At 42.6% G+C, this 20,418-nt stretch overlaps 2 protein-coding genes across 5 annotated transcripts in view; both read left to right on the forward strand.

The window, feature by feature from the left end:
• Positions 1-4,003, forward strand: part of FLNB (filamin B) — an 82,992-nt gene extending 78,989 nt beyond the window's left edge. For all 4 annotated transcript variants that reach the window (XM_081899391.1, XM_081899392.1, XM_081899393.1 and 1 more), the window contains 3 exons: positions 956-1,174; positions 1,372-1,575; positions 2,322-4,003. In XM_081899391.1, the coding sequence (XP_081755517.1) occupies positions 956-1,174; positions 1,372-1,575; positions 2,322-2,509 (611 nt within the window). In that variant the 3' untranslated portion in view covers positions 2,510-4,003. The remainder of the gene's footprint in view (positions 1-955; positions 1,175-1,371; positions 1,576-2,321) is intronic.
• A 2,687-nt stretch (positions 4,004-6,690) lies between these two features.
• Positions 6,691-10,010, forward strand: LOC309362521 (protein SPMIP1). The gene is made up of 2 exons (XM_081898087.1): positions 6,691-7,422; positions 9,420-10,010. The coding sequence occupies exons 1-2, from the start codon at positions 6,966-6,968 to the stop codon at positions 9,536-9,538; spliced, it is 576 nt and encodes a 191-aa protein (XP_081754213.1). The 5' UTR covers positions 6,691-6,965; the 3' UTR covers positions 9,539-10,010.
• The last annotated feature ends 10,408 nt before the right edge of the window (positions 10,011-20,418 follow it).

Here is a 20,418-nt window from a genome sequence, read left to right on the forward strand (position 1 = left end):
GGGGCACAGGCTCTCCATCTCTGGCCTGTGTAGTTTTCAGTGGGTCACATGGGAATAGTGCTTGTTTATATCTCCCGAGGCCCTTGGAGGGAGAAATTAACTGAAATTCAACAGATGAGTTGTCAGTATTACCGGCAACATACCCATTCGCCAGCACTGATGCTTAACATTTTGGGATGGGTCCTTGCTATTGATCAAGCTGTAATGGATTCCACACAGCCAAACATTACTTACTGCACTTAGTAACATTCTGGCTGCACTTAGGACTCAGCTATACAGCTGCAAATAAAACATTGTACAATGTGACACTAGATGGCAATGGTGAGCCTTATGGAAAATTCAATGTCTTTTTAAAAACGCTTTAAAGGAAAGCCTTTTCAGAACGTTTTATATGTGCGTAGATTCCACCTTAGAAGAAGCATTCATCAATCGTTCTAGGTTTTGTTTTGCTTTTTGCTTGTCTTCACACACTTGCCCAGACGTCCCCAACCTTTGGCCCTCCAGATGTTTTGGACTACAGTTCCCATCATCCCTGACCACTGGTCCTGTTAGCTAGGGATCATGGGAGTTGTAGGCCAAAACATCTGGAGGGCCGCAGGTTGGGGGTACCTGCACTTGCCTGTGCAGTAGCAGCATGGGAAAGTGTGAAATTTGTGATCGCAAGCCATCAAAGAAAGGTCTGCTTTTATTAGAAGGTGGGACAAGTTTTTTCTAAATCTTTTGGAGTATTTGCTTTTTTGATGGATTAGTGGACGTGACTCACTTTGGGTATTTCTTGAGAAAGTGACCTGGGTTTTTTTATTTAAAAAATTAGAATTTGCAATGGCAGATTGTGGCGGGGTGGGAGGATGTATCCATGACATATACTCGGCAAACAAGATTGCTGCATGAAAGTGTGACGTGACAAATGGTTAGTCTTGGAACCCATGCTTCCTGTTTCTCCTTTGCTTTCCAGGGTTACAATCGGCATTTACTATAGACACCACCAAAGCAGGCCCTGGAACCCTTGCTGTTACAATTGAGGGGCCGTCAAAGGTGAAAATGGATTGTCAAGAAGCTCTGGAAGGCTACCATGTAATGTACACACCTATGGCCCCAGGGAACTACTTAATTGGAATTAAATATGGAGGGCCCAATCACATAGCGGGCAGCCCTTTCAAAGCAAAAGTGACAGGTAAGACTCTGAGCCAGTATTACCTACCTGGTTGTGTTCTCAGTGGGAGGGTGGGTGCAGAGAGATGGACTTTCCCAAGGTGGCGCAGTGTCTGACTTGACTGGCATCTAGTTGACGGTAGCTATTGAGCTCTTGAACTTAGCAGCAGGGGTACTGCCACACTGTTTAAACTGTGCTCTGGTTATCTTGTTCTGTAGGCCAGCGGCTGGTTAGCCCAGGTGTGTCCAATGAAACATCCTCCATCATGGTGGAATCTGTGACCAGGTCAACAACGGATACCTGCTATAGTGCCATTCCCAGATCTTCATCTGATGCAAGCAGAGTGATCTCCACGGGAGCAGGGCTCTCTAGAGCTTTCGTGGGCCAGACAAACACATTTTCTGTCGACTGCAGCAAAGCTGGTAACTTCCTTTTTTAAAAAAATAAATAAATGTGGGTTTCTATTACTGGTCCAGTGACCAAAGACCTGAGCTTCTCCACCTTGTAAGTGTCCACTAAATCTTTAGTGCCTCTTTTGCCCCAGAGAAAAGTATTCAATTGCCATTGGCAGTGGAATGTTGGCTCTCCCACCGCTTTACAAAGCATTTAAGAGCATCTAAAGCAGGCTTTCCCAAACTTGGGTCTCCCGTCTGTTTTTGGACTACAATTCCCATCTTCCCTAACTAGCAGGTCAGGGATGATGGGATTTGTGTTCCAAAAACAGCCGGAGACGCAAGTTTGGGAAAACCTGATCTATAGATGAACTGCTAAGACAAGAACTAGAATTCTTTGTCTTGCACAGGAGTCAGCAAGGTTTACTTGATGAATTTTGCCCAGTGCTTTTTCTCTGCAGAAATAGCTTGCCCTGCAAATAGCATTACCCTCCATGAGTAGCATGCTACTGACCGTAATGGCTGTGTTCCACTGTGGGAGGCAGTATGTCTCTGGACCAAAGTAAGGGACTCTCAAATGGGGAAAGTGCAGATTCTGCATCTCAACTTCCCATAGGCATCTGTTTGGCAAAAACAGAGCGCTGGGTTAAATGAGCCTTTGGCCTGATCTAGCAAGGCTCTTAACTTTGAGTCTGATTGGTCAAAATATTTAGTAAAGCTGGATTGGAGCTGTTTGAATTTGGGGTGTGGTAGTAACGCTCTTCATTCTGCCTTAGGTTCAAATATGTTGTTAGTTGGTGTCCATGGACCTACAACCCCTTGTGAAGAAGTATCTGTGAAACACCTTGGGAACCAACAGTACGGTGTAAAGTACATCGTCAAGGAGAAGGGTGACTATATTCTGGCTGTGAAGTGGGGTGAAGAACACATTCCTGGAAGCCCCTTCCACGTTACAGTTCCCTAAGTTCGTATTGTTTCAAAACATTCAGCTCTGTTCAAGTGAAATCTGAACAATTCAATACTGTGAGCATTCCTGTGAGAAATAGAGTATACCTTCATGTATACAGAACACATTTTTTAATGCACCCCAAACTTAAATTCTGCAACTTTTTAAAAGTGTTCTATTTGTCTTAAGCATCCCTCCTATACAAATGTAAACCAATGTACCTTTTGGATCGATATGCAATCATGTAACAAGGTCACTATCCTTTTTGTGGATTTTAGAATTTACATGTTAAACTGGAATTTGTGTTTGGTAATTGGGTAGCTTAAACTACTGACTTTTGATGGACATTTTTTAGACTGGAAACTTTTTAAATTTAGCTGTAGAAAATCACTTTGGCTATTGCCAGTTAAAGTTCTTCTGTAAAGAAAATGAGGTAAAACTGGTACTTACTGTGCCTTTTGTATACTTGATTTTTTTTTTTTAAAAAAACGTAACATTGAAAACTCTCAAGCGTTACAGCTAAACACTAAAACACCATAACAGAAAGCTTGGCTGTTTACATTAGCAGAAAATGAAAAACTGCAAGGGGTATCAAACTGTTCCTGGAAGTCTTTGCCTCTTTTGCTGTGTACAGTTATGATGCTAGCTTACTTTAACCATGATTGTTGTGATTGACAGGATGCCAAATTAGCTGATATTCTGCCACAGGTGCGTTTTGCTGGGTGCTTGGTCGGTTGTGTGACACACAGTAGGTGCAACATGCAGGAACTCAGTTTCTCCTAAGAGTTACCTGCTTGTTTCTGCACTCAGTGTAAAATTCATGCCTGTGCAGCTCACACCTTGGCTATGCTAGAAAGACGTTTATCTCCAGCACACGAGGCTCTTAGTTGAGTAACGAAAAGTAGCTTCTGACTTGCTCATCGTATCCCTGATCATGATGATGTGAAAACTAGCCTAGTCAGTCAGACAATATTAAGTGTACCTCTGAATGTTTCTGCTAATGGTGCGAGTTTATTGAGCCTGTTCATGCACAAAGTGTTTATCCCCTTCATTGTTTTGGGATAAGGGAATGAGCACATGGCCATTCCAGATTTCAAAAGACATTCCAGGTATGCAACTAATGGTTACTACAAAACTCCTGTGGCTTTTAGCAGATTATCTCTTTCTCAAAGAGCTTTAAATGTGCCTAATGGAAGAAGAGACTTGATGGAAATTTGTTCCCTCTGTTTAGAGAAAGATTTCTACTTGGTCAGCTTTATTTTTGTAGTAGTATATCAGTGCACTAAGTCTGAGCACAGCTTCTTGGAGGAGGAGCTAGAGTAACAAGACATCCTTTTTTCTTTTCTTTTTTTACTGTGCTGTGTGCCTTAATGTGAAATGCTCACTACATTGTAAACTAAGGAAAAGCAGAATAAACTGGAATAATTGCAAGATTGTAATATTGTATCCCATAACTTATTAAAAACCATGAATGTTGGCTTCATGAAATAAAATGTGCATGTTAAAAACAAACTCAGGTCGGCTTTAAGTATTTTTTTTGTTTTGCCATGACTCATGTCTGTCTAAATGGACTAACTTGTATTGTACCTGCATCAAATGTCATTCCTGCTGGTGGTTTTGTGTTTTTTCTAAAAAAATGGGAACTGAAACCTCGAAATAGCATTAAGATTAAGATAAATTTATTGTCATTGTCTGTATATACACAGTATACACAACAACGAAAATCAAACACCCAAAGACCGGGTTCACATACACATTTGCACGTATCTCCAATACTCTCATCCTATTCAGACATAATCTATAAAACATAACATAATCCAGAATGTAACATAACCTATTAAAGGCATAACATAACCTAAAACCTATCTCATTCCTTCCTACTCCCTGCTTGCTATTTCTTGCAACTGGCCCTGAGATCATTATTTAGTGCAATCAGAGCTCTTGGATAGAAACTATTCAGAAGGCGTGTGGTTCGTGTTTTCATTGTCCTATATCTTCTGCCCGAAGGCAACAGTTCAAAGAAGTTGTGAGCAGGATGGGTGGGATCTCTCAGAATATTGTGTGACTTCTTGAAGCTGCGAGACGTGAAGATCTCATCCAGGGTTGGTAGTTGGAGCCCAATAACATTCTGGGCAATTTTAATTATTCTCTGTAAAGCTTTTTTATCCATTTCAGAGCTGCTCCCATACCACGATAATATACAACAGGGCAACAAAGTGCCTTACAGTAGTATGGAGATCTTGAACATAGACCATAATTGGCAATGGTAAAAGCAGATGTCGTTTTTAGTTCTTCACGCATGATTTTAAACACACAGGCTCCCTAGCTCTTAAGACTGTCTCTGTGGCTGAGTTAGGTATGCTCTGTCTTTTCTACAGATTTTTACACTAAATATTCTAGGTCTTGTGCTGTGAAAACAAGCTAGCCCTTGGTCAAGTTTTAGCTCTCAAGCCTCCTCTCTGCTGAAGTCTACCCCTAATCCCTAAAATCATTTGGTTCTTGCCATGCCATTGAAAGGCACTCTGGAGATCGGAATTTTGGGGAGGTGTTGTAGTTCAGTGGTAGAGTAGACACTTTGCATTCAGAGGAATCCAGGTTCAAATCCTGGCTTCTCCAGATAAAGACCAGCTAGCAAATTATGTAAAATGCTTCTTTTTTCAGAGCTGCTGTCAGTTGACCATAGCCAGCTTTCCCCATACTCAGTGCCTTCCTGTTTTTTTGGACTACCAACTCATATTCACCCGTTATCATGGCTAATGTTTGGGATGCTGGGAGCTGGTAATACAAAACATTGGGAGGGCAGCAGGTTGAAAAAGCCTGAGCCGTGTTGACATGGAAGCAGCTCATCAGCATTTTAGTCAGAAGTTTCTCCAACCTGCTCCAGAAATGCCAGGAATGGAACCCAAGATTTCTGCTTGCATAGAATGCACCCTTCTTCTGAGCTATGGGTGATGGACAGTGTATGTGGAATTTATCAGTCTTTGTAACTAATGCTACCATCGAACCAGAAGTAATGATTGCTGTTTTTGTTTTGTTTGCAATGTTCTTTTTTCGGTGCTAATATTCTTCCACTGTGGCCCTAGCTTAAAAGGGCTGTGCCATGTTTTCTAATAGATGTCAGATTCTCACATCTGTGGGCAGTTAATAGCTAGAGCTACATACAAAAGCTTTCACTGTTTTCCATGCCACTCCTAGGCACACACCACAGTTTCAAAGTTCAGTGTTATGAATTTCTTCAGAATATTTTCTCTCCTCTTTATATTAGTTTACTCACTATGTACTCTTTGAAACTTGGGTGGAGGCCTGGCATTTGAATCTTATAATTTATGGCTTAACTCCAGAGGTCTAAAACTTTCCCATTTCTTTATGGGTGTGGTAGTTCTTGCATTGCGATGAAAGCATTAGAGGAGGAAACCAAATGGCTGGCATGGAGTTCATCTCTATACAGCTGCCTTACCCATCTCTCAGCTACAAATGCTTTTGGTTCTGTTATTTTAAGATACTTTGCTTTTAAAGGGCAACTGCTCAAATTAAGACCACGGGACAAGAAAGATAGAGTACCTTTGCATGCATTTTAATTTCCTCTCTGTAGCTGTATGCTATATACATTTCTCTGAAAAAGATTTATCCCCCTACTGTGCTACATTTCAGCTATCACTATGACTACTGCACTGTGAGGCAAGGGGCTTTTAAGAAGGTGTTAGAATTCTTTGTGTAACACACAGAGAGCCAGTCAAAACTTGCCTGCTTTGGGGCTATATTACGCACCCAAACCCCAGGGTGGGTTTTGAGCAAGGGCACACAGCCAGTTTTGTGGTTTCAGAGAGAGAAATCACAGGCACCACATGGAATGGTAGCCAATCTAACTTTTTGTGGCTTCCGCTGAGTTTGGCTTTGATTTTCTTTGGGTTGAGTCCAATGCAACTTAAAATTGGGGAAATGAAGATTGGCAAATCTCCTGCTTGCTTGTGCACAACTTGCATTCAAGATGGACTGCTAACTTCCAACCAAGTGTTTTTGTTAAATCACTATTTGTGTGCATGTGCACACGTGTGTGTCTCAGGTGTAAATATTCTGCAGTGAGCACAAGTGGGAAGGGTGAGGAGGGCAAGGTTATTCTTTATTTTCAGTTTGATTAACGAGCTCTGTAGTTACAAAGCCCCAACTAGGTTGTAAGGTAACTAATTCCACCTGTCGGGCAATTGTAGCTGCAAAGAAGCCCACCTAAGGTTTTCAACATTTCACCAAAAACAAAACCTTCCAACGCAGCTTTATGCCTTGTAGTCACCTAGTTGCAGGAGGTGTGTGTGTGTCAGAGAGAGAGAGCGCGCACACAGGCCCTGTTCAGAGGCTGTAATTTGAGAATAGCTTCACTGGCCCTTTTGTGTATGTTTCCTTGGACACCAGATGCAGGAAGTAACATTTGCCGAGCACACGGTGGTCACCACACAGACTCTGCCATCTCTCTGGGGCTATGAGGGGCCTGCTGACCACGCGGGAGCAAGATGGCTGGAGGGAGCTTATTAACAAGGAGGCCTCCTGCAGGGTCAGCTGGAAGGCAAAATACGGGCACAAATACCCCCGGCGGGTGACTGACTATGGGGTCGCCAAGAGGAAGTGTGTCTTGCCAGCCATTTGTCCTCCTGAGAAGAGTGCAAACTCCCTCCAGTGTCAAGAAGTAACTGTGCAAAAAGAGGACAGGCGGCAGCTGTCAGGGAAGGAGGAGAAGCAGGAGGAGGAAGGCCCAAGCCTTCAGGAGCCTCTTCCCGAGATGAGGGTTCCCACACCACAGACAACTCAGCTGCTATACCAGGGCTTCTCCCATGAAGGCAAAGGGAGGCACCACTACCTCAAGCAGAGGAAGATGAAGAGCCCTGAGGAGAAATTCTGCTACCCAGTGCTGTCGTCGTGGGAATATGGCTGGCGCTTAGGTAAGAGTAATGAACCAGTAATGGCTATTGCATGGATCCCAGAGCATGAGAGGCTTAAGAGAATGCTTCACCAGTGACAACGGAATATTTCAAGTTGCTTCTGCCTCCCCTGCTTTAATTGTCTTTGTGAGGGAAAATTATTAGGGTGGAATGCAGTGTAGCGCTGTCTGTTGTCCATATGTAATCTCCCCCGCCATGACATGCTTAAATTTGTTGTAGGACTTCCCCTGATCTCTAGCAGATTTGGGAAGGCACAGGGCACTAACAGGATGTGTCCCTGACAGCTGTCTGTCTTTCCTTATGCACATATGCCGGCTCCTGACCAGTTTTAAATATGGTGGCCCACTTACACATTGGCAAAAACCAATGTATCTCCTCAAAAGAGGCCAGAAATCAGCGCAGTATTTAGCATAAGGTAATTTATATGTTTGCAAATTTGACAATAATTAGTATAGGTCAAATGGGAAGACTGTGACCAGGTGGCCTGTGTGCCTGCAGTCCATTGTTGATTGACAACTCCAGTGATGTCTGTCTCCTTTGGAGCAGACTGTTCTTCAGTAGAGGACTGTCCTTTCTAAAGTAGGCCACATGATCACCCTGCCTTTTAAGCTTTGTTCAGAAATGCATTTTTGCGGTGCAGGAGCTAAATTGTGCCTTCCGCTTGCTCTAGTTGCCCTATGCCTGCCTTTCTATCTGTTACCACTAAGCAGCCTTCCTATTTCATTCTGCATAAGCCCCCAGCAAACCACTGAATTGCCAGCTAAGCATTATTCCGTGAGTCACGGTGACAGAAGCCAATCTAGTTCTGTATGCCAGAGTCTGAATAATGTTTCATTTGCTTACATGGTGACTTTGCTCTGAGCGTAAGTGTTAAGAAGAAATACAAAACAGTAAGAACTAAGTAAAGTGAAGCACAAGCTGGTGGTGTTTGCCTGGGATGACGCCACCTTTACAGGACCCACTTCAGAGTCCAGATCCCCACGCAGTCATGAACCTTTGGTCAGGCACCATCTCTCAGCCTAACCTGCCTCATAGGATGGTTGTGAGGATAAAATGGAAGGAGGGGGAAGCCACATTCAAGCTCCTTGGAGGAAATGACTGCCTGCCCCCAGAATGGTAGAAATTAGGCAGGTGAAGCTTTTAAGATAAAATGATGGGCAAGGGCGCACCTGCTGAATTTCTGCATAGTCTGCTGCTATTACAGACAGGGGGAAAGTTTGCCATTATCTAAGCCAGGCATAGGCAAACTCTGCCCTCCAGATGTTTTGGGACTACAACTCCCATCATCCCTAGCTAACAGGACCAGTGGTCAGGGATGATGGGAGTTGTAGTCCCAAAACATCTGGAGGGCCGAGTTTGCTTATGCCTGATCTAAGCATTTATATCTTTTATTAATAGTGGAACTAAGCTGCTGTTTTGTGCATTATTGTTTTATGGAGCAGAGTTTTGTTCAGTGGGAGCTATAAAGCATTGCAGCTCTTCAGATCTATCAGCCTCATTCCAAAAGACCCAAACAGGTTTTAGTGCTTTCTCCTTCAGTTAAGAGCATATGTTGGCTTTAGCCAATTGTAAATGCAGGCAACTGAATGATAATCTTGGTCACTTGATAGCCCTTTTTAACCATTGTTGTCTTTTAAATTGTATATATTGCTTGTTTTATGTTGCTATGGCCGTTGGCTAATGCGAGTAAAGTTTATCTATCTATCTACAGCATAGGCGGAACTACCTGAGCAGCCCCAGGAAGGCAATGTAGTCATCACAGCTACAGGTGGTGAACTCATGATGATTTGTATGGCAGTCAGTTAAATGCCTGGTGACGATTTCACCAAATCCAGGAAATGGATGACAGGTTTACACTGCTCCTTGCTTATCAGTTTACAAATTGTGACTGTTCTGTAAGGGAATCTGAAAATCACATCATGTGGCAGCTGGCATTCTGCTTTAGGTTATCTTAGGCATGCAAATTTTAACACACAATTACACATTTATTTTTCCAGGAGACGTGGTTAAGGACATGAGGACACCAATCCATGGCAAATCCCGAATTGTAAAGGATACTTTCTACTTCAAAAACGGAATCTTCTATCATCCATCAAAAACTGACAAGCTGTCATGAATATTAGTGCTAACTGACATGTGGAAATGTTTGTGCAATGTTGCCTAGCATGGGTATTTGTTGTGGTATTGGATCAGACAACCCTCTATAATTACTTCCCTCCATAATTACTCTTTCAGATTTAGAACTTGCTTCTAGCCTTCCTCTCCGTGTAGCATGTAGCACTGCTTCTTGTGTAATAGATGCACAGCACCTATCATTCTGGCAGAGTAACAAGGGTGTGTATACAACCTTGCATACATTTGGGACCAGAGTCTGATTTAGAGCCAATTAATTCATATGGCCGTTGTGATGTTTCTTGTGATAGTTTCCTTTTGTGGTGACACCTTGAAAGAAGACCTGCCATAGGCTGATTTTTTTTAAAGCACCTATCACAATTTATACCAAGATGAAGTTAGAGAACTGCTTTGAAATTCGAAAAGGGTGCAGGTTTGTAACAAAAGCTTTTGTGACAAAGTATTCCCAGACGAGGGCGCTGTGGGTTAAACCACAGAGCGTAGGACTTGCCGATCAGAAGGTCCGGCGGTTCGAATTCCCGCGACAGGGTGAGCTTCCGTTGCTCGGTCCCTGCTCCTGCCAACCTAGTAGTTCGAAAGCACGTCAAAGTGCAAGTAGATAAATAGGTACCGCTCTGGCAGGAAGGTAAACAGCGTTTCCATGCGCTGCTGTGGTTCGCCAGAAGCAGCTTAGTCATGCTGGCCACATGACCCGGAAGCTGTATGCTGGCTCCCTCGGCTAATAAAGCGACGAGCACTGCAACCCCAGAGTCGGCCACGACTGGCCCTAATGGTCAGGGGTCCCTTTACCTTTACTTTATTCCCAGTTCTCCAGGTAGTGGATCTATGAAAGACCTTTGACTGAGGCCTTGGAGGCAACTGCCAGTCAGAGTAAATAGTATAGGACTAGATGGACCAAGTCTACTCCATTAGTGATTGGGTACATTATCATATTCTTCCTTGGAGGTTGTGTGAGCTGTTGTATTGTTCCTTAGACGTGGGGTGGAGTACCACAACGACTTTACTGTTTTCACTCATGGGAGCGAACCCACCATTCACTTGTATAATAAAGGTAGACTATGAGGAATTTATAGCCGCAATTATGTGTATGTCAGACATGGGTATGCTGATCAGCTGGTCAGTCATGGAGACAACAAACTAATGGTGAGCAAAAATTCACAGGACACAGCCCTCGGAGACGGGTAGCTCTGTGATTTTTGCTATTTTTCCTAGAGCTCTTCAGGCATGGATGTGAATGACTTGTGAGAGTACCCTGGTTTCTTCAAAAGATCATGTGAGAAAGCCATGCTTTGCTGTGTGTCATATCCACAGCAAAGCTCAGATTGAGCAGGAAATCGATCCATGAGCCAAGATTGCTGCCTGCAGGGGACAGAGGGCCCCAAGTGAGGTGAACCTGGGGCTACCAGAATTCCCTTGTTTTTCTAAGGGTTATTTTCAGATACGTGATTCCCCACTCCATAGAATAGTCATGACTGCCTCAGAATGCCCCTTGTTTCGAAAGCTTTTTGCTGACAGGCCTCCATTGCTCCCAAATGCTGCGTTACAGCCAGGAGAGTGAACAAAAGCTCTGTTGTTACTCGCAGCTCGAACAAGCCTGGCTGAAAAACATGAGATTTAAAATTAAAATGGGGGTTTGTCTGGGTGCTCATGCTTTTAAGGGTGCATAAGGCAGGCATGCTTTTCAAGGATGTCTCCACAGCTATGACATACAAGTATTTTATATGAAAATTGAGATACCCGAAAAATTGAAGGTGCTCCCTGGAGCCAAGACAAACCGTGCTGCTGCAACTCACAGCTTGTGTTACCCTCATTCTATATACACTCATACAATGGACTTTGTAACTTCAGCTACTCTCCCTATTTGATCCGGAACCAGGGTGGTGATAATTTTTCTTTCTTTCTTGGCTTTGTTTGCTTGAGAAGTCGAAGAGATCCAGTGACTCACTGCTCCACAGAGACCACTTGACTAGAACAAAATAGCATAAAACAAGAGAGCTGCAAAATAAATTTAGTGAATGGAACCATAAATTTATGTGTGCTAATGTATCTAAAAGGTGGCTCTTTTTCAAGTATATGTGAATAATTTCATAGTGTCGTATGTCTCGCTTGACTGAAATTTGATAGTAACATGAAATATACTTTCAATGTTGTGATTTACTACAGGAATGTTGTCCAATGGGCCAGCAGGGAATAAGGGATGAAAATTTCAGTCCATGTGTGATATATATTGCTGATATTTTATCTGCTATCAGTAAAGCCACAACTTAGTCCTGCGATTCAGCTTATGCCGATCCATGGACTGAGTAACAGGCTGCGTCTAAACCAGGCACCCCCAAACTTGGCCCTCCAGCTGTTTTGGGACTACAACTCCCATCATCCCTAGCTAACAGGCCCAGTGGTCAGGGATGATGGGAGTTGTAGTCCCAAAACAGCTGGAGGGCAGAGATTGGGGGTGCCTGGTCTAGACCAATACTTACTCCATTTCATTTTGGTTTTAGGCTTCACCATCTCTTTGCATTTCTCTGGAGAGGGCTCAGGACAGATAGCAGTATGATCATTATTCTACACCCTCCCTGACTAGCAAATGACAATTTAATAAAAACATCTTCTGGATGGTGTATATATGGATGTAGGAAGCTGCCTGAATTCAGATCACTGGTCCATCTAGCTGAGTATTCTCTGCACTGGCTGGCAGCAGCTCTCCAGGGTTTCAGACGCTACTTTTCTCTAGCTGTACCTGGAGTTGTCAGAGATTGAACATGGGAATTTCTGCATGCAAAGCAGAAGTTCCACCACTGAGCTATGGCGCTTTCTCATGCTTGGCCATTGGAAATCTCTTCCCCTAAAGACTCGCTTCCTCTAAAGACCCCTAAAGTTAAGGAAAAGCCACAGGGAGCCCCCTCTTTCTGTGCAAAGTCAGTGAACTTAAGAGAACACACAAATTTCTGGGAATGCAAGTGTAGGATTTTATTTTCCCCAGCAATTTCTATATGTGCATGCACATGAAGAATGAATGAATGATTCACAGGAAGACCCACAACCACCACACAAGCAAATCAGGATTAACACTGTCATATAACTGCCCTGCAAACGAAGTGGAACAAAAGCAGGGTGAATGTCCAATAAGCCGGTTGTCTGAATGAGCCCCACATCTGAAACTGAAGGACTTGCCTTATGTGGTTATGTTAACTTAGGCAGCATTTCAGCTAGGAAATGACATCTATATTACACATAGATTTTGTATTTGAGAGTGCAATATTATTTTGATGATGGGAAATAAACAAGGAGGTGATCTCTAAGTTAAGCACAGCTTTCTTTGGAGATCCCTTCAGAAATATGGACCAAGGAGGAAGCAGCATGATGGAGCCAAACTATTTTTTGGCATCTTAATCTACGGTGAGCCACCTATTTTAAAAGGTTATCAAAATAGCTTCACTGAAACTTGCTTGCTTATTTGTTTTGTCTTCCCAGAATTGGTAGTATTTCCTGCACAGGAATTTTTAAACAGAAGCAGGCCTTTATATCAAATCCTGCAATTAATTTGTCTGATTAGTTTACATAGAAGCTATAGCAAATATCCCTTTTAGTATTTTAGCTTCATTTAATAAAATAGCACACGCATGAACATTTAGTGGTGAGGGCTTGAAGCTGTGCTAATTTGTACAGGAGGGAAGGGCGTTGTGAGGAGTCACTAGTAGAATGACAGGAGTGTTGTCTTTGGATGTGGGAAGCCAGATTTTTAATCCCCCTTTAGCTATGAAGCTGCATGGGAGTCTTAGAAGTCAGACTAGTCAGGAAGCCAGAGAAGAAAAACAGCAAGAGGAAACTCCTGACTCTGTCCAGACACAACTAAGCCTAGTGCCACCTAGTGACTGAAAAAGGGCTAAGTCACGTCCCTATTAGTGCAAGGATTTCTGCTTGAACAACAGAACTCACCCTGTGTGCCCCTTAAATTTGTTCTAGGGGTTCTGCCAACACCCTGGAGCAGATCTGGGGAGGGGGTGGGGAGAGGGGAAAAGTCCCACTGCCCAAATAGATACCCATGCACTGTAGAGACACATTTATTGAAGACCACCTTACAAAAATAGAATATACAGTGGTACCTCTGGTTGCGGACAGGATCCTTTCCGGAGCTCCAGTCAGATCTCGAGGTTTACGCAACCGGAGGTGCCACTTCTGTGCACGTGCAAGGCGCAAAAAAGTGCTTCTGTGCATGCGCACACGACGAAACCCGGAAATATACTTCTGGGTTTGCTGCATGCGTATCCCGAAGGATACGCAAGAAGAGGTGCACATAAGTAGAGGTACCACTGTAATCCCCACCATGAGGTTTACAGTGATTACCGTATTTTTCGCCCTATAGGACGCACCTTTTCCCCTCCAAAAATGAAGGGGAAATGTGTGTGCGTCCTATGGGGCGAATGCAGGCTTCGCGGACCTCTCCGCAAGTAGCGGGAGCCAGCGCTGGGCTCCCACAGCTTGCAGAGAGCTGCCTGTTTGGGGGCTGGTGTCGGGGGAAGCTCGGGCCTCCCCCGCCCCAGCCCCGCGCCTGGGGGGAAAATAATTTTTTCCCTTTATTTCCCCCCAAAAAAACTAGGTGCGCCTTATGAGACGGTGCGTCTTATAGGGCAAAAAATATGGTATGTAATTTGAAAGTAAAACCTATAGTCGAGAACGCTCATACACAATTAAAAAAAACAACCACTCTTCTCTTCTGTGTTAACAATGATCAAATATTTGCACAGAGAATGGGAGAGGTTTAGAGCCATTTTAAACTTCACATAGCATAAACATTCCCAAGAATGTGAGCTGAGAACTAAGTGGTTGAAATGTCACAACTATAAATGCACTAGGGGTGTCTTAATCTTGCAGCCTCAGCTTCCCCATGTGGAATGTGGGGATAATACTGACCTGGCCCAAGTAAGAATAATCCTCTTACAGAGCAATCTTTTGTATGTTTCCCTTTTAGTTTGATGGGACTTATTAATTTGTGCATTTAAGATTGCAGCCTTTGCTAACCTACCTCAGAGGGTTGTTGTGTGGCAAAATGAGAACTGGGTGTACACTGCACTGAGCTATTAGAAGGATACAGTTGTGACACATAATGCTGAAGATGGGATAGTTTCAATCCAGAAAAAGGACTATTGCATTTTACTCAGACAGACTTAATATTTGTACCAACATTGTGGAAAAGTTTGGGGAATTATTCCGATCCTCACACCTCGTTCCAATGGCTCATTCATTTTTATCTGTATACATTTTAAAAAGACTATATGTTATTGCAGGACTGTGAAAAAGATGTGGTTAGAAATCTGTGCACTAAATATGGCCAGAGCCTGAAATAAGAACCTGGGTGGTATTAGCAGCAGCCAACCATAAAATCAACACCACCTTTCTTGATGGCCACACAAAGATTTTTCTTCTTCACTTTCCCCCAGCCGCTTAATGCATCAGGATGTATACAATTTGTGGAGGTGACATATTTCAGGTATCTACAAGGGGCATGTAGGTTATGAACAGAAAAGGCCGGGTGAATCCTTGACATTTCTGCACCAGCAAAAAATAATAAACACTTGTGTTTACTTTGGCATTACAAGATATACTTACTTTTTGCTTGTTTTTGTCCTCATGGGCTATGCTGAGCTATGAATGGCAGGAGGACAAGGGGGGACATTGTGGCTGGGTGGCTAAAGGCCAAGCAGTTGAAAAGTTATGGTTTTGATTAAAATTGACAAGTTAACACTGCTTAGTTTTATTCTTCTCATTTCTAATTGTTGTGGGGTTTTTTTTAAACTCCCGCTTCAGAAACAGAGATTTGAGCTTTCATATCTGGCATAAGAGGAGGGGGTCCTCAGTTTCCTCCAGACTGTTCTAGTCTCTCTTGGTTGTTATTCTCCACTTTGGTGTTTAGGCAACCCAGAACTTGTTCCATTATTTGGTTGAATATACATTAATATGTTACAGTGGTACCTCGGGTTACATACGCTTTGGGTTACATACGCTTCAGGTTACAGACTCCGCTAACCCAGAAATAGTACTTCGGGTTAAGAACTTTGCTTCAGGATGAGAACAGATATCGTGCTCCAGCGGTGCAGCGGGAGGCCCCATTGGCTAAAATGGTGCTTCAGGTTAAGAACAGTTTCAGGTTAAGAACGGACCTCCAGAATGAATTAAGTACTTAACCTGAGGTACCACTGTACTTCAAAAAAGGAGAATAAAATTTAAAACACGGCAAAAATTGTTTTATGGGAGGCGGATTAATGATGTCCCATTTACAGCCCCATCAGCACTAGAGATGGAAGGATTTGTCAATTTTGTTTCTTTCAGTTTCTCATTTTTCCATTCTTAAATTCAATCTTGCACAACTAGCAATTTGAAAAAAAAATCATGAAAATTATTCAGCATTTTAGTGTGAATTTCTCCTAAGACACATATTTGTATACAGTTTTGAATAACGTATGCATTTTTGCTAGTGATTTCTCCTAATACAATGCACTTTAGTACATAATTTCCAGCAATAGATGCATTTTTGTAAATATTGTCTGGCTGGAGAACTCCCTTGAAAAATTCAGATAAGTGAAGATTTCGATGGTTATACTTGTTTTGGTGCTGACATTGTTTGGAATGTATGAAATCGATTGTACTTTAATGAAACTGAATTGAAATGCTCTCCCATTCTTAACCAACTCTACACAAATGACTTCTGCTGTAGACAGAGTGAATTGAGACTGAGCTACACAGCTGCAAATAAAGCATCTTAAATGTGTTGTAGAGTGCAATGTATAAATGTGACACTAGATGACAAAAGTGAGCTATGCAAAATTCAATGTATTTTTCAAAATGTCTTTTTAATTAAAAGAACATTTTCACAGCTTTTTTATATGTGTGTAGATTCTACCTTAGTTTCCCCTGCGCTTGATCCAGAAGATAAGATTGTTTAGAAATACAAACACAGTGAGTTGCACTTCCACAGTGGGTTGTTCATTGCTAAAACAATTGACATCTGAATATAATGCTTTTCTCTGCAAAGATGGACAATGAAGTCATGCCAAAACTATAAATGTATCTCTTTTATAGGCCAATTTGGCTTACCCTGAAGAATCACGGGAATTATAGGATTGTAGTCAACAAATGTCTACTCAAAGTAGATTCACTGAAATGAATGGACTTAAGTTAGCCATGGTCATTCATTTCAGTTGGTTTACACTGAGTGAATATGACCCATAGCTTGGTGGTGTGATGAAAACATAGCAAAGCTTATGTTAGGATTCCTTCCTTCCTTCCTTCCTTCCTTCCTTCCTTCCTTCCTTCCTTCCTTCCTTCCTTCCTTCCTTCCTTCCTTCCTTCCTTTGATTTATGAATGCCTCAAATCTTTTTCGCATTGTGTAATTACATTAGTCTGCCCACCAAACCCAGCTACAGTTATGGACAGTTATTTATTTTCCAGTTAGCCAGTGAAGTCAAGGGCAGACAGAGAACAAACAAGGAGCTTTTCAACACAATGCAACGTAGACGAAAATATATAAACAATCCCAAACATTGATTTGAGTGAATAAACAAAGAAATGAGACCATGGCAAACAAGCAGAGAAACCCCACGGAAGACAAACAGGAGCCACATCAACTGCACTTGTTTATTTTAAAATGTGAATGTATTTCACTGTGGGGACCAAGAGTTGATAGCTTTTTGATGGAAAGAGAGGTGCGGTTGTGTATTTCTGCCTTCTTCGGAGTGGAATGAAGCCATTTTAGAGGAATAATTTCATTGTTGACACACACAAAATTCTGTAAACCATTATCTGTGGATATTCCCAGACGAGTCACAAGGAAATGACTTCACTAGAGAAAATGGGAGTTTGTCCTGAGTCAGAAGTACTGAGCCCTCAGTTTTTCCTATCTGAGCTCTGTATTTGCTCAGCTAGGATTGTTCTAATGAAAACATGGCTGTCATCTTGGGCTTGGCCAGCGAGGCTTCAGAGGACAACTGGGCTTGTAAAAGCGTGGTTTTATCCATGTATGTGTGTGTGTGCGTGCGCACACACTTGTAGAGCTTGGAAATAAATCTCAGGGGAACCTGAAGTAAACAAAACTCAGACCAAACAAATATTCCTGAATTTTAGTCAGAAAAATAAATCAAATGCTTTATATCTGAATCATTGCCTTGTTTTCAACAGCAAGGACTTCATGCTCCCCCTGGTGGGGAAAATGTGATACAAAAAATATATAAAATGTAGAAATGCTCCTGCTTTTGAGAGCTACAAGGAAATAAGATAAGATTTTCAAATTCATTTAAGTCTTCTCCCCACAATGCCCTTCTAAAGTCTCAGGAAGGGCTTTGACCAAAGGATATAGTAGTGGTTGGCCTATTTATTATCATTGTGTATTACTCTTTCATGGATCACTGCCTTGTCGTGGCAAAGGGACTTGAATAACTCAGAGAAACAAGAAGAAATCAGCCCTGAGTCCTCACTGGAAGGACAGATCCTGAAGCTGAGGCTCCAATACTCGGGCCACCTCATGAGAAGAGAAGACTCCCTGGAAAAGACCCTGATGTTGGGAAAGATGGAGGGCACAAGGAGAAGGGGACGACAGAGGATGAGATGATTGGACAGTGTTCTCGAAGCTACCAGCATGAGTTTGACCAAACTGCGGGAGTCAGTGGAAGACAGAGGAGTGCCTGGCGTGCTCTGGTCCATGGGGTCACGAAGAGTCGGATATGACCAAATGACTAAACAACAACATTGTTTATTAAATTCATATACTGAAGATCACATGGTGGGTTACAGCACAATTCTTTAGGGTAGAGAAGCCACCGGCAAATTTAAAAGCTACCCCCAGCTGAAATATGAGAACAAAAGAAGTCTCTTGTCCTAGACCAATAGTACAGGGAATGATTGAGTTCTTGCTTGGTTGCATTTCCACCGGAAGCAGGCAACGTCCCATCTGAAGCAAACACAGAGCCTTTGCCACCTTTGCCGCCCTGATCACACAGAAGGGGAACAGTAAGTACTGCCCTTACCCTCAAATCCATGGTGCATAATACCCAAGGCTGGTCCAATTATTTTTGGCAGAAAATGCCTCAGGGTCTCTTCCCAGTAATAAAACTACCGCAGTAATAAATGAAATCACAATTTGCTACCATTGCATCCAAAATCAGCTGCCTGGGCAACAAACTCACTCCACCTAGTGGTGTGGTCAGCCCTTCTAGTATATCACAGCATGATTCATCATGAAATACCTCTTACCCTGACCTTTGTCACCTGAAATGTGTGTTTTCAGGACCCACCCTAGTCCTATGACGGTCATTTAACTGTTTTTTTAAATACTGAACTTTAAATTGTTGTAATGGGACGTACTGGTGAAGGGTGTGTCAGAAATGAGGTGGCAGTGACAATATTTTATATGCAAGCAGGTCCTGCTATCTGCATGCTTGCTATGCGAAAGGTCACTTATCCAAACATAATTATCCCCAAACTCTACTATACACTCCAGGTTCTGATTCTGATATCCAAACAGACAGTTGGCCCACTTCCTTGATTTCTTGCTTGTTTCTGCTTTGCTGGTCGGCGGCAGCCATTTTGGGGCAAAAGCCATTCAGGGAGGGGAAGATTGGGTAAAACAGAGAGCAGGAGCTATTGGAAAAATAAGTTCCCCCCTTTGTCTCTCTTTGTTGGTTGGCTGTAGACATTTCAGGAAGAAACCATTGGAGGGGAAAGTGGGGGTGGGGAGATTGGAGCAATCCTGAATTAGGAATGTTCCCATAGAAATCAATGGACACCGTGGGCTCGTTATGCAAACACTTGTCTACCAAATGATTGTGGGAATGGATTGTGTTCAGTAAGCAGGACCTGCATGTACAGCGCATTTAAAGTTACATCACACATAATATCTCTGTTATTTGTACAACAGGCCTGTAATTATCTCCATATTGCCGATTGATGGCAGTGGAGAGAAGACAGAGGCTGAGAAACTGATGGCATACCTATGACTCCTAGTAAATTTGTGCCTACAGCAAGATTTGAGTCAGGGGCTTGGGAGCTCACTACACCCGTTTTCATTGGATTGTGGTTTCTTGAGTGATATGCATATAGATTCTTTCTGATAGCCTCTAAGAAACCCTGCACGTCTTGTCAAGTTTCTCAAACTTTGCAATTGTATAATTTTATGATTCATGCAGAACATGTGCTCTAACTACCGAGTCCTTTCCCTGTCTCAGAATCCTATTTTTCCTGGAATGTGCCTTTCCTAAGGGAGGCCAACCCCACATTTTGAGAATCGCTGCATCAGGTCTGGAGATCATGGTAGTTCTTGTGCAAGAAAATGTAATTGAAACCTATCTGGTCTGGTGTGAGCCAGTCAGCATGTTCTATATTTATCATTATTCTGTCTTCAGTCTTGGGGGACTGAGACAAGGGGAGGTTATGGAATTGTCTATTCCTGTTTTGTTTCCCCATCAACTTCTTCCATTGTCCTAGCTTGAGCGCATCCTCCCTATGGGATAATTGTCTCCATGTGCCAGTTCGTGTTCCTTTTAAAAACAGTGTCTTGTTTGCATTCCCCAACTACTAAATGTTAAAGAGCATTGATTTCGGGAGACTGCCATGTTTAGAGTCACTGTGTCAGCTTTCATATATTTTTGTCCCAACAGCCGGACCAAAGGCCAAAGTATATAAACGGAAGTTGAATAATTTTGTTTTTTGTAAGGAAGAAAGCAGAGGGAAGGGTGGAAAAACAGAATACTCATAGTCATTAACAAACATTTCCCATGGCATTTCAAAAATCTGCAGTAGAGAGATGTCTGGGGAGGGTGAAACCTCTTTGTTAACAAAGCAGTTATTTGATATCTCCATATTTCTCTCATAAG

Source organism: Podarcis melisellensis (assembly GCF_964234715.1).
Source record: "Podarcis melisellensis genome assembly, chromosome: 2".
Taxonomy (NCBI): Eukaryota; Metazoa; Chordata; class Lepidosauria; order Squamata; family Lacertidae; genus Podarcis; species Podarcis melisellensis.